We start from the raw sequence: 14857 nt of genomic DNA on the forward strand, positions 1-14857 counted from the left end.
ACATTTTGGACTCCAGGATTTTAACTTGGGGAAAAGCACAGTGCTAAAAATGGGGAAGAGGACAGAAATGGGAAGCACGGGAAAGTGTCTGCCACCAAAGGCAGGGGAGCAGTGTGACTATTCTATCCTATCTCGGCAGAGACTTCCTTCTCTCTGAGAAATCAAAATCCATAATAGCTGGGCATGGCCCAGATTTACCTTTCTGACCTATAATTAAACACACTACTAAGTTTGTGTTTTAAACAGCAAAAAGCCATTCGAATTTTTCTTACTCAAGTAGTCAGTAAAGCTTGGTTCACCATCCTGCTGCTTTTTCATCAGTGTTGCTCTTGTAAGAGAACCCTGTTAGTTTCCACCTACCACACCAAAATGGTAGGATATCTTTCTAGAAGCAGACCTTTTCCATCTTGAAAATAAACACAGTGGTGAAGTAGATTACACCCTTCTCACTGGCGGAATTAAAAGTCTTTGTCAAGCGGCCTTACCTCCCTTTTGGGCTCATTTTTCTGAAAGAAGCATCATATCCCAACAAATTTTATGCCCCCAATGTTGCTCTTGCGGTCCCATGTGGAATAGGAAAAGTAATCCTAGAAGTCATTAAAAGAGGAAATACTTTCTTTCTTAGGAGAGATGGCAGAGAGGCAGATAAAAATATAGCAATAAATACCGGCCACAGTAGAAATATGAAAATATGAAGTTCCTATTTTATTTTACTTTTTTTTAGATTTTTTGAAATAATACCCTGGAATTTGGAAAAACGGACACACATTAAGTTGAGATAATCTAGTAAAACATGGCACTAATATCCAAACCAATGAGGATCATGGACTTGTTTGACTATCATTTTGATTATCTTATTGCATCTCACTGTGAACTTATGGAAAAGAAAGTGTGTTAGCATGGAAGAGGTGCACGTCCCATTTTCTCCTTTGTCCCTTTATGTATGGCCTTTCCGAGTGACCAGAATAATTGGGCCAAACCATGATTTACTGTGAAAGAATCACATTACTCATCAGACCAGGATCAATAGATCGGCTGCCTGCCTTTCAAACACCTGAAACTGCTGCTCTTGGGGAAATATTTATATAAAGAACACTGGGAGAGTCAGATTTTCCTCCATACTGGAAGCAGGAAAGACTGCCTCTGTTGAAGACCAATTCTGCATCCCTCCAATTCCTGTCTATAACTCTGGACTTCCCCTCCTTTGGCCCACATTCTTCACTGTGAGGATGGTACAGAACACAGCTTAGCATAACATTCTGGGGCTTCCCCTTAACAGAGTCCATAATTGATCCACAGATCTCTCCACCCAGCTAACACGTAAGAGGCAACAATCACGTTCATGGACACCAAAAGCCCCAGTGCAATGATGCCATGACAACCCATCAGCATTAAGAACACTCTTTCAGCCCCTTCAGAAGGATTTTTGTGAGGATCTGAGAGCCACCACACTTGGCTGTGCCACATGACCCTTCCTCACCACACCATCCTCTCAACCGTCCCACAAACCCTACAGCCTATTATGTGGGCATCCCATGAGCTGCTCTGTCTGCCTGTGAGGTGCCTGTTTTGTTTGTTCTGTGTCCTCTCTGCTGGGAGGGCCATCGCCACATCCTGGCGGCACTCTGGGCCAGCTGCCTCTGGTGGTACCTGCTCCCCTCTGGCCTGACCTCAGCGGTCAAGTTTTGCTGACTTCTCAAAATAGGGGAAATGGCAAGAGCCTAGGCCCCAGACTGCTTTCCCCATACCTCCTGCCACAAATGGTTGCATAACCACTCACTGTTTCTTTCATGATGACAAATGTGCTTGATGTCATTGTGTTGTGTCTACGTGTGTCTCCGTGTGTCAGAGATGAATTGGAAACAGAAGTCATGTCATCAGTTCATCAAAAAAAACAAAACACAACTGTTATAAAAACAAGTTAAGAAGCAAGTTCCTTCTTCACTTTCCTCTCTTACCCTGGCTCTTTGCCTGCCTGGCCTCAAATCAAAAATTCACCTGAAAATTAGCTGTTATCCCCTTTCCTTGTGTTCTAAATGAGCATAAGCCTGCCTGTATGTGTGCTGATTTTATGTTCCTTGAATTTGAGGCTTACGTCCAGACAAGGCAAGAAAACTATTACATTTAAATTTTTAGTGTCCAAAAATATTACACTGAACCATTATTTAGGGTTCTGTTTGGTCCCATGCCTCTCTTGCCCTGATTCATCTTTTTATATTAAGACTTTAATGCAACATGGATCCAGAATTCATCTAACAACCTCATTTTCCAAAATACAACCATAAACCAGGATGTAGGGCACAAAAACTTTCTGAGTATCCCAATTACATGTTATAGAAACCATGTGCTAAAGGTGTCAATAATTCATAACATCAAAAATTAAGGAAAATACACAACTGTATTAATGAAATTAAACAGATATTACTAAAAAAGTTTCTAATAAAAACAGGGATTTTAAAAAAACTACTCAAACATGAAAAAGACCATCTACTAGAAACCAGTAACAAACAGGAAACTATACTGGAGCTATTTTCAATAAAATTAGGAACAAGACAGGAATTCCCACTTTTATCTATATTTGTCAACATTCATTTAGAAGTTTGGGCTTCCCTGATAGCTCAGTTGGTAAAGAATCCACCTGCAATGCAGGAGACCCCGGTTTGATTCCTGGGTCAGGAAGATCCACTGGAGAAGGGATAGGCTACCCACTCCAGTATTCTTGGGCTTCCCTTGTGGCTCAGCTGGTAAAGAATCTGCCAGAAATACAGGAGACCTGGGTTTGATCCCTGGGTTGGGAAGATCCCCTGGAGAAGGGAAAGGCTACCCACTCCAGTATTCTGGCCTGGAGAATTCCATGGACTGTATAGTCCATGTGGTCGCAAAGAGGCAGATACCACTGAGCAACATTCACTATTCCACGATATTATTTAGAAGTTTAAATTAATACAATCACTCAAGCAAATGACCCATTACAAATACTGAAAAGAAGAGACTAATTTATCTTTATCTGTAGATAATAAAACAACTTCAGTATTTGCTAAAAATAACATGAGAATTGACTAAGAATTTTGGTAGAGTGACTAAATAAAAAATAAATATTCAAAGGCAATATTTTCTTTATCCAGAAATAGCCAATTAAAAACTTACATGGGATTCTTCAAAAATTATAAAATACTTATAAATAGATTTACTAAGAAAGTGTGAAGCCTAAATTGGAGGGGGTAAACACCCTACAGTATCTTATTAGAAGTCATAGACCAGAATTTTAGAAAGAAAAAAAATTAGAGAGGAAGGTTAAAGGAATTTTTTATTCACAGATATCAAAAAATAATGATAGCTAATATTTATACAGTTTCTAGATATCATTGAAGTTAATAATTACTAGTATTTATACAGTTCATAGAATCACTCAACTACAATAATAGCTAATATTTGGAAGATTTAGCACTGTTCTAAAAGCTTTAATGTACTCATTTAATCCTTACAACAACCCTAGAAGAAAGTACAATTATTGTTTGAACATTATAGATGAGCATATTTCCAAGGACACAGGATTCAAATTCTTAGTCTGGGGCTATTATACTCTTCTGCTTCTCAAGCCTCTTCCTCTAATTTTACAGACACAGCTAACAAGCTTGGTTATCAAATCTTTCAGGATACAATGGATTAAAGAGAAAATTAGAAGCTGTACGCTGAACAAAGCACTCTGGGTAACACTTTACCACCTAACACACGAAAAGGACAAGCAGTGGATATAAAACCACACACCACACAAGCATCAGGAGAGAGCTGTTAAGTCCCACCGGGTCTTATTCCTATCACCACTACACAGTGAAACAACACATATTCTTAAGAGTACACAGCGTCATAGGAAGGTAACTTTATGCCTGACATATTTTTTAAAGATACCTAAGTACACACCCCATTTTAAAATAAATCTATCCAAAAATCTTTAAAATGTTAGAAGTGTTGGGGTTTGAAGTGGCTGTCCTAATCACTTAAGTGTGTAGAACTCATCCATCATGGGTTTCTGATATTTTCTCATTTTTTTAAAAAATGCTTTCTCTGCAACTTCAATTCACCATTGCTGTCAGTGGTCCAGTTGCTATGCACTGAATTGGGAAGGAATCTGTCAAATACACTGATACCTTAGAGATGCTTCTTGGAAGATTATAGAATAGTCACAGACAAATGGTAATAAATGTGTTCCCTGGACCCTCCCAACTTTGCTTTCATGATATAGTCAGAGAGGCACAAGGCTGCCCTTACCTTTCCCCTGTGTACCCAGGACTGCAGTGACATTGGCCTGTGGCAGCATCGCATGTCCCTCCATTATGGCACTGACATTCTTGCGAACAGTTCTTTCCAAAGCGACCCTCGGGGCAAGGCTGACCACACACTGTGCCCTGCATTCAAAGAGACTTGGAAAATTAGATGGGCCTCCAGTCGGGGAAGGGTCAAAGAAGAGAGAGAAGGGAGAAAAGAGAGGAAGCAGGAAGGGAAGGCAGGATATGGGAACAGGGCTGCACAAAGATTAGGTAAAGGAGATTTTAGAAAACATAAACTCTGTTTATCACCTCAAAGATGTTAGAAATTCTAAACTGACTTATTTTCTTAGTAAGCCTAAATCTCAAGATACACACATAGGTGGCAGCATAGTAATCATAAGAAATACCTATGTTAAAAAAAAATACAGTCACCTCAAATGATTATGGGAACCTAAGGAATTTACAAATCCTTCTAAGCGTTCTTCCTTGTGTCTTACATGTACAATAGCGAACAGCACTTACTGAGCATCCATTACATAAAAGATAACATCTGGCCCAAATGGAATATTCAAATACTTTATCATTGGTTTTATTTCTTATAAGGAAGCATTAAAAAAAGGATTGACATTTTGTGTATCTGAATTAATATTAACATTGCCTAAGAAATACTTCAACAGAAACAATTCTAGACATTTTATTTTGGAAGAGAAGACTTTTATTTTCAGCAGGTTCAACAAACATTGCTGGGCCAAGATCAATAGGAAAACTAATTTCCTGGGAGAGACATCGAGAGAGTAACTTGGACACATCTTCTCACCCTAGAGGCTATCTGTCTTGTCAGATACTGTCATATTTATTCCAGTCCTATGTGCAGAAGCATAAGATACTTTACCAGGAAGTCAATGAAATACTCTACTATCTTCTACTTCCCTTGGCTACATAACTTGGCTTTGTAGCTTATCATGTATTTATTGGAGTTACTATTACATCAAACAAAATAACCCCAAATAACAGGGATTTTTACAATGTTTTTAACTGTTGGAAGCTGTTGCTTTGTCCTCCTTCTCTATAAAAAAGACAGACTGTGGGCACTCTGAAATTGGAGGCTAGTGAACACCAGATGGTTTTGTAAATGTTTATTCTGGACAGCGTAAGAAAATGTATTTCCTCTAACTCCTGGCTACACACAAAGGCAGTTGGTGTGCTAATTAAGTCTCCTCTGGTGGTTTCTAGCTATCTACCAATGAGAAAATTCTTCCAGAATCTTGGAACTGAAAAAGCCTTTGAGAGATGATTCAAATCAGTGCTTAAGTGAGAATCATCTATGTGCCAGGCATCGTGCTAAGCTCTGAGAATCAAAGATAAAGTCACAACCTTTAATTAGCTCACAATATGATGAGGGAGACAGATATAAAAATAGCTCTCATCCCTCATTCTAGCACAACATATTAACATGACTAGATGAAATAAATATGCCAAGGGTCAATCTATGGTAAGCCGGGGTTCTGGTGAAAATTCTCACTTTCTCAGGAACTACTCACATTTTGTAATGGTCCCACATAAGCTTTAGAGATGCTGTTGAAATACTGTTTGCAAAGAAGGATTAATGTGAATCAATAGCTTTAAGTAGAATATTATTGGGCTTCCCAGGTGGCTCTAGCACTAAAGAAGCTGCCTGCCAAAAAGAAAGAAAGAAAGCAAGAACCTGCCTGCCAATGCAGGAGACACAGGATACATGGGTTTGACCCCTGGGTCAGAAAGATCTGGAGGAGGGCATGGCTACCCACTCGAGTATTCATGCCTGGAGAACCATGGACAGAGGAGCCTGGTGGGCCACAGTCTATAGAGTAGCAGAGAGTCAGACATGAATGAAGTGACTTAGCATGCACACAGGACATTATTAGTTGAAATATATACTTATGTATGTGTAATAGGAATATATATCCATCTATGAAAAGCACCTAGGATTACTGCACAAATAAAATGTTGCAAAGAGAAGTGTAACTTGGAAGCTCAGCTGCACTTGGAGAAAAATGACCTGAAATATTCAGTAAGAAACATCCATCAAGGTAGGGGTGCAGAGTATACAGGAGGCTCCACTGGGCGGATGAAGAGGGCCATCTGCCCACCTACTGGGACTCACGGTCCAAACTTGTGGTTACCAGCATCCTACCTCATGACCACTCCGACCCAGAAGAAGAAGAAGGCTTCAACCTCAAGATGAGGCAACTCTACAGACAATGTCTGTACAAAAATTCTCCAAGTAACATTTCTGAGCTCCTCATCCAAAGAACATGGAGCTCCCTGGACACTCTGCTACCTCAGCAAAATCCACCCCTTGCCAAGAACCAAGTAATGACCAGTGTTGGCAAAAGGCTGACTATAAGAAATAAAAGAAGGGAAGGAATCAAAGATATTTCAGCATTTCTACTTTGGGCAACTAAGAGAGAAGAGTTGAAGACAAAAAAAAAAAAAGGTAAAAAGGGAATCACCTTAAGAAAGGTTTAGGTGTATGACAAATTTGGTTCTATGAACACTGACTTTGATGGTACTGCTTCCAGGTCAGTAGTTCTTCAATAGCTTCTCTATTTGCCTCACCATCAGGCGCTCAATAAAAGGCCCCCTTGCACTGACTCTATTGCTTCATGGAGTTTCTCCAGGCTCTGCTTCTTTGTCTTGTCTGCTTATCATTCCCAATTCTTGCCTTGGGTCTGATATTTCTTTTTCACTTCTCCCCGTGGTCTTAGCATCTTGAACCGAATCTTCCTTCCCATGATCCTGACTGGAAGTGGACTTCAAGTCTCCTTTGCTCTATTCCTACAACAGGGGCAATCCCATGTCTGCCTTCTAAGGCTCCAGCCTAGGCATAGTTCAGGCAGAGAGTGACTCCATGTCTTTAGGTGAAACTAGGGTGGGGAGTCTAACAGCACAGTGACAAATACATATCTGCGGTCAGGCCAGAGAAAGTTAAGGTTGAGAAAAATCAGCTGATGATTGTTAAAGTAATGGATCTCAATGAGATTTCCAGGAAAGATGTATAGTGAGAAAAGAGAAAGACTGGAGTGAAACACAGGAAATAAAATGGCATATAAAAAAAGAAGGATTAGGAAAAGGGATCTTTAATAAGAGAGGTAGGAGAAGGGGTTATCAAAGAAGTGGAGAGATTAGGAAAGGGAGGTGGATGAGGAACAGAGTCAAAAGCTTTGGAGGAATGAAGCAGAATGAAGATAGAGGAGTTGTTACTGAATCTGGCAATCACATCACTTGTACCCCTGCAAGAGCAACTTCACGACAGCTCTTGGAGATGGAAGGTAGTCATGAAGTAAACTGCTGTTTTGTATTCTGTATATTAATGAAGGAAACAGACATTGGTCATTCACTCTTCTGCCTTCAAGCAGACGTTTACACAAACCAACTCAGAGAAACACGAACCAATATTATTGCTTGATTTTAGAGTAATCTACCTAGTAAACCAGCTTTGACATTGTGTATTCCACAGAAGATTAAGCCTGTGAGATACTACACAAAGAAAGAGTATCACAGTCAAAATTTGGGAAGTGTAGTAAGGTACAGATTATTACACTAAAGGCTCTGAGTTCGTCAATACTTGGAAAACTTGGTTTATCTCAATGAGTCTCCAGATTCAAAGACCGAATAACTTTTTCACACAACACTTAACCTGTTGAGAATAATGTTCCCAAAGAATAATAATGATCCATAGAACATAATTATGAAAATGCTTATTTGAATACTTACAGCATTTAACAGCTTTTGCTGTCATGTGAAAGGCGAGATATTTCCCTTTTATATCCCAAAGGGAGATGCAGGACAGATGGCCTACTAACTTTTCCATGAGGACCCTTAGTAAACTTCAAGTTCAGGATGTAATCACCTTCTGTCTTCTCTGGACTAAAAAAATCCTGCTTTGAAACGGTCAGATATTTCCAATTTTGAAATTTTTATCCATTGATGTGACATTCTTTTGTATTAAAGTTCTCCACATGCATTTTCACTCGAGTATCCTGGAACAGGGGGCTTTGGCGGGTGGGGTGGGGGGCTTACCAGCCAGCCAGGAGGACAAGAGCACTCTCCAGTGACGTGATGACATATGCCTCCATTCTGGCAGGGGCATCTCTGCTCACACTGCGCTCCATGCTTGCCAGGGGGACAAAGATCCTCACAGCTGAGGGATTAACATGTGACAAAGGACACCATGGTTTATCCAAACCTACAACCCTTAGGTTCACAAACACAGCAGCACCCAGGACCCTAACATAGATAAGCTCCTCTGTTCAATATTGTTCCTTTCATTAACATCAAGAGCACCAATCATATTGACTGGAAGGGTCAAGGGGTCACCTTGTCCTTCCCTTTCGGGGGGATATTTTCTACTGAAACCATTTCAATTTGAGGAGAATCTGTCCTATCAGAGAGATGACTCTCTCTGGCCACACACTCCTTAGTGACAGGAACTATCCATGCAACTCTCAAAAAGCCCATGGGTTACACTGGAAGTGTAGTTGGTGTGTTTGTTATAATCTCAAAGAAGAATGAAACATCTGCACATCACCTAATTAGTACATATTCCTTGTACTCAATTTTTAGCATTCTCTTCTTCAAAATGATAAGCTCTCCCCATATTATATGAATATACCTCCTACTCTAAGCCTTTGTCTTTTTTACTCTCCTATGAAATTGCTCCAAATTTCTCAAAGCCTTATTCAACTGGGACATTGAGAAAAACCCATAAAAATAACATTAACAATTAAATAGTCTGAGATGCTCATCCATTTTTCTGAAAATCAGGACTTTCTTGGCTAATTCAGTTTTTTCTTTAGCTCTACTTTACAGCCCTAACTCTGTCAGCAGGAAGTAATTACCTAATGAGCCACATTTTTTCAAGTTTTAGTTCTGTGATTTACAGGTGTAATTTTCTCAGTAAGGGAACAAGATTTTTTTATCTCACTTTTTGGGGCAAATTCTACCTCTTAGTCTATTTGCTAATACAAGCAAACCAAAGAATGCCCTTCCCACAAAATAAAGAAAGTAGTAGGGTCAAGGGCTTCCCTGGGAGCTCAGCTGGTAAAGAATCCACCTGCAATGCAGGAGACCTTGGTTCATTTCTGGGTCAGGAAGATGCCCTGGAGAAGGTATAGGCTACCTACTCCAGTATTCTTGGGATTCCCTGGTGGCTCAGACAGTAAAGAATCTGGCTCCAGTGCAGGAGGCCTGGGTTGGGAAGATTCTCTGGAGGAGGTCATGGCAACCTACTCTAGTATTCTTGCCTGGAGAATCCCCATAGACAGAGGAGCCCGGTTGAGCTACAGTTCATGGGGTCACCAAGAGTCAGACACGACTGAGCAACTAAACACAACACAGTAGAGATTAAGTACTTGCTTCTGTGTTTTCCAGAAAGAATTAAACTGTGTGCACATATACGACACAAATGTGATTCAAGTTCTTTTATATTCACAAAACAACACATACATATCTATGAGCATTATGTAACCCAGCTAACCTTTGAGCATGAACTATTTCTAACATCTATTTCCTTCTCTAAGGCACTGAATGCATCCTCTTTTATCCATCTAATTAACTGCCACACAGAGCAGAACAACATGGACCATTAATAGCCGAAAGTGTAAAATGAATGCAATCGAGGGAGCATCAGAGTGAAACCCAAATCTGCCCCAGCAACCCCAAATATTGCCATTCAACACAACATCCAGGCCCTCTATCTCTGCTCTGCCAAAGGAAGGCATAGAAGCTGGTTCTGAGACCCTGACTGGGCTCTGATGCTCAACAAACAGCAGGAGCACTTAGCGGCCATCACTGCCTGGAGTCCTGTCCCCTCAGTAACTCCTTAGGCAGAGAGACAAAAGGGCAGCAGCAGAAACAGAGAGGGTGGGCGGGCTCTGCCACGCTGCCCAGTGGCGCATCACTTACAAGGCTCCGGTGTATCCGGGTGGGCAGCGGCACTCCCCCGTGACATGATCGCAGGTCGCTCCATTCTGGCACTGGCATCTCTGGTGACAATCGTTACCGTAGGTGCCCTGCTCACAGCGCTCCTCACAGCGCCAGCCCCGGAAGCCCGCAGCGCAGTGGCAAGCCCCCGTGATGGGGTTGCACAGTGCCCCATTTTTGCACTGGCACCGGCTGCTGCAGTGAGGCCCCCAGTGATCACCGTCGCAGGCTGAGGTTGGGGAAAGAAACAGTGGAGGGCATCAGAGTGTGGGTGTGGATAACGGCAAGCTCTTCAGTACCAGCTTCCCTCTCCCCTTGGAGAGAGTGGCTGGATGACCCCTTTATCACCATTTCTCCACTGAGCAGCAGGGCTTGAGTACACACCCACGGCAATATTTCACTGGTGCTCAGCAGTGGACCACTTTCTATCACTCCATTACTCAAGCATCGCTATACTGTTCAACTCCAGGCCTGTGCTCAGCCTGCTCCCTGCACCTGGAGTGTTGTATGTGATGTGGGCAGAGTCACCGGCTAGGGGAGGGTGTGAGCAGTTGTGGGCAGAGAGGAGGCTGACTAGGCAGGTGGCAATGGTCAGCTTATGCAGGGGTTTTATACACATCAAGAAGTTGGGATTATATCTAGTAGACAGAGGATTGGTAATAAAGGATTTTAAGCACTGAGGGTCAATGGAGATTTGCCTTCTAGTAAGATCAGCTGCCTACAGCATGAAGAAAGGGCAGGAAGGAGCTGACAAGAGACAAGAGACCGGGCAAGAAGCATGGCAGTCAGCAGCTTAGTGAGGAGGCCTGGAATCACTCAGTGACCAGAGGGACAAAGAAATGACCCACAGCAGTCCACTGTGGAGTGGGCTGATCCTGCTAGCTATGGGCCTGGGCCGAGCTCCCGAAAAGGAAATTGATGTGCCTTCATGATAAATCATTAAAAAATATGTGTGATTGGGAGGTAACCAGAAAAGGCAGGGAAAACAACTGACTAAAATGTGTAAGTCATTGACTTATTTTAAAAATATAACAAACCTGAACCTGAAAATGGACAGCAAATAAACAGATAAGAGGTAGATAAAACCAGGAAAGACAAAGGCAAAAAAAAGCATTTAAAAGGCTTTAAGATGCATTTCCCAAGAAAAGGAATAATGGCTTTGATTCAAGTCAATGAGCAGGAAAAAGCAGAGAAGAAAAAAACTTCAGTCTCAAACATTCTAAAATTTATCAAGGGTAACAATAAGCAATGTCTACTCTTAACATACATTGCTTAGTCAGTCATCCATTTATTAATTAGATGCTGTAAAAATCACTGGAGAAGAAGTACCCTGCCTCGAATTCCTAGGACAAATTGCCTTTATGATAAAACAAAGTTTCATTTCATAAAAATTTTGTAATGTCAGATACAGAATAAACTATTGAAAAAAACAAAACTAGGCACACAGAAAACAACTTTTTAGACTTGCAGGATTCATCTTCCAGCATTCGAACCTACCTTCCATTTCATAATATCAAAAAGTTTAAATGAATAATTCTGTTTCTAATAAGTATGGCTTTAGTCTTATTAGAATTTTAATAAACATACTTTAACACAATTAAATAAAAGCAGTGAGAAAGAATTATTGAACCTAAAGCAGATCAAGAAAGCAATTACCTAAGAACAATCTTCTTTCACAAAATCAGATTAGGTGATGGTTCCAAGATGAGATTTCAGCCTAAATATTATTCATGAGTAGTTTTTTTTTATTGCCTGTGGATATGGACAACACTCTTTTTTCTTTCAGTTTTAATTCTTCCAATCTAAGATCCATTCTTAAAAAAATTACATAGTGTGTTTCTTGAAATCCTCCCAGCTATCTCAGTTGGAAAGGAATCTATCTTGTTCTGAAGGTTCCCCCAAAGTAAACAAGTCCTTTGTAACTAGTGCCCTGGTTCATGAGTCCTAAGAGTAAGGAAAATCTTCATTCTATGTAAGCCAAAGCCATTATTCAATAATTTGATCCTCCTGTTCCCCCACAACCTCTTCACAGTATAGTCAATCTAGCGTAGCACTGTTCTCTATATTATAAATGATTTTACTCCTTAAATGTAAATACATCCTTGATGCCAATATAGCCCAAATATATACTAAATACTACAACTTCAATACTTTGATGTACTTTTTTAAAGTTTATTCAATTTCACACATTTCCTCTGCTAAATCCTCTCCAAAATGTCCATATTCCTTTCAACTTCTGGGAACCTCACATTAAATTAAAGATCCATTTTTCCTTATGTATAGTGGAGAATTAATTAATTGACACAAGAAAACAATGTAGCTAATAAATCTACCTTGATAAGGATAACATGATCATGTTAAAAGAATTAAAACAAACGAACAAAATAACAACTCCTGAAGGGTTAGAGTCCTTTCCCCTCACTGTGAAACTGGGTTAAGGGTGGGCTGGAGCATATACGTTTTATGGAGTATATTTTACAATAAGAGGTGAGTGGTAGGAAGAAGCCAAGTACTGAGGGGGCAGAGCTGGTCTCTCCTCTCCTTTATAATCCATTTATTTGCCCACCCTCTTCAGCAGCTTCTCTCCCAGCACAGCAGTCAGGCAGGTATCAGTTCTATTTTCTTATGATCAGACAAAAACAAAAACAAAACTCTTAAGATACCTCCTTGTGGTAAAAACAAGTTTATAGCAGAAATTGATGACTATCAGCATCAATCCATCAACCCATGGAACACAGTAGTCAAGACACATGAGTTCAATCCCTGGGTTGGGAAGATCCCCTGGAGAAGGAAATGGCAACCCACTCCAGTAATCTTGCTGGAAAATCCCATGGACAGAGGAGGTTGGCGGGCTACAGTTGATGGAGTCGCAAAGAGTCAGACACTGCTGAGCACACACACACACACATACACACACATCACCATCAAAGAAAGGGTTAAAGCATTAAAGAAATATTATCGTGCCGACATGGTTAATTTTCTGGCTGTGTCTAAGCACTCTGGCATGCTTTGAAGTGGCAGCTTCTCCCCTCAGGGTTGCATTTCCCTAAAAAAGCCACTGATACACATGCCTCACGATGTGAGTATGAGGCACCAACATGGACTCCGTTGGGAGGAAAATCCACAGACAGAAGTCTACAGAAAAACAGACAGGAAGTAGAGTAAGTAAGATACAGAAGCCTGGCTTGAATGTAGGCGTCACTGTGACTTCCTTTTTTCATTTGTCAGATTTAACTGCTTCAGTATATCCACTGTTAAATGTACCCCAGTGAGTTACACAGTTTATCGCACAAAAGCCAGCTTTCTTCCCAGATTACTACATACACAAGAGTATGTTGAGTGTCCCGACAAGAGGCAGAATTTGTTCCTTATGTTTAGTGCCAAGCTTGGATAATTATCCTGAATTCAACTACTGCATTTGGAAAGACAGTTTGAAGAGGGTGAACTCAAATTACCTGGCATCTTTTAGTTAACATCTCACACAAATTTCAAGGGGCAAATGTTTCACTCCTCAAGAAAAAGGGACTAGGTTGGTTTCTCCCACTAACAACCATTCAAAAATATATGTATAACTGAACCACTGTGTTGTACAACAGAAATTAACACAACATTGTAAATCAATTATATTTCAACAAAATACATTTTTTAAAAAAACAATGCAGTTAACATGGAAGTAGCTTGAATAGCCTAACAGGAAAAGGTAAATGAAAAAATTTTGTTTCAGATTAAAGAACTCAGATGCTAATAAGGGGGTGATGCCTCCTTTTCAGCTTCTGGCTTCAGCTCTCATTGTGCTAACAGCTAGAAACAGGCTGTCAGATGCCATGTGCCCAGATTCATGCAGCTATTTCAGGAGACAACTTATTGAGGGTCTCAGCATAGACAGCTTACTCTAAGAAGCTCTCATAATAAGAAAAGTTAAAAAATAAAAGGAAATAAAAGGAATTTTAAACTACTATGCAATATCAGAAGTGTACAGTCCATGCTACAAACCCTTAAGGACAACTAGCAGAGCACTGAAGAGAATGGACTTACCCCTGGGCACTTATGGCTGTAACTTCTAATGACCAGAGGTTACACTCAAGGGCTAGGGACTGAAATTGACTCAAGCTATGTCTTTTAAGTACATCTCTTCTGCCAGGCATGGTACTAGACCTTGACTTCAAACGAGAATAATAAAGCTCATGTTTCTACAAGCTTACAGTTTAATGACAAGGTGTCAAGTTAGTAGGCAAGAGCATAAATACCCTGTGATAAGCGGTAAGGTAAGCATATGGACTGGGTACAACGGAAAACGCAGGGATGACATTAACTAGTGTTGGTGAGTAGGGAAAGGCTTTCCTAATGAGTCCTAATGGCAGAGTGAACCATATATAGGTAAAGCGTGAAGGATTTGTATGTAGAAAAAGGAGGAACTGCAAGAAGAGGGAGGTTGCAGGCAGTTTTACATTCAGAATGATACGTGCAACAGCCAAAAGGTTTTGAAAAGACAAACAATCATGAATGCTCTCTTGGAGTTCTACACTATCACATCACAGCCCTTATCATCTTTCTTAGCTGTGTGCATAACAAAAAGTAGTACAGAAATAGGCAGAGAGGAAGAGATATTAGACAAGTCCTCTCCA

At 40.5% G+C, this 14857-nt stretch overlaps 1 protein-coding gene across 6 annotated transcripts in view; it reads right to left on the reverse strand.

Annotated features, from left to right (window-relative positions):
* Positions 1-14857, reverse strand: part of MEGF10 (multiple EGF like domains 10) — a 536959-nt gene that overhangs the window by 52664 nt on the left and 469438 nt on the right. For all 6 annotated transcript variants that reach the window (XM_081504090.1, XM_081504085.1, XM_081504088.1 and 3 more), the window contains 3 exons: positions 10215-10461; positions 8331-8451; positions 4270-4406 (listed from right to left, as the gene is read on the reverse strand). In XM_081504090.1, coding sequence (XP_081360216.1) covers positions 4270-4406; positions 8331-8451; positions 10215-10461 — 505 coding nt within the window. The remainder of the gene's footprint in view (positions 1-4269; positions 4407-8330; positions 8452-10214; positions 10462-14857) is intronic.

This window comes from Giraffa tippelskirchi, chromosome 6 (genome assembly GCF_054371585.1).
Source record: "Giraffa tippelskirchi isolate mGirTip1 chromosome 6, T2T-mGirTip1v1.2.pri, whole genome shotgun sequence".
In the NCBI taxonomy this organism is placed as follows: domain Eukaryota; kingdom Metazoa; phylum Chordata; class Mammalia; order Artiodactyla; family Giraffidae; genus Giraffa; species Giraffa tippelskirchi.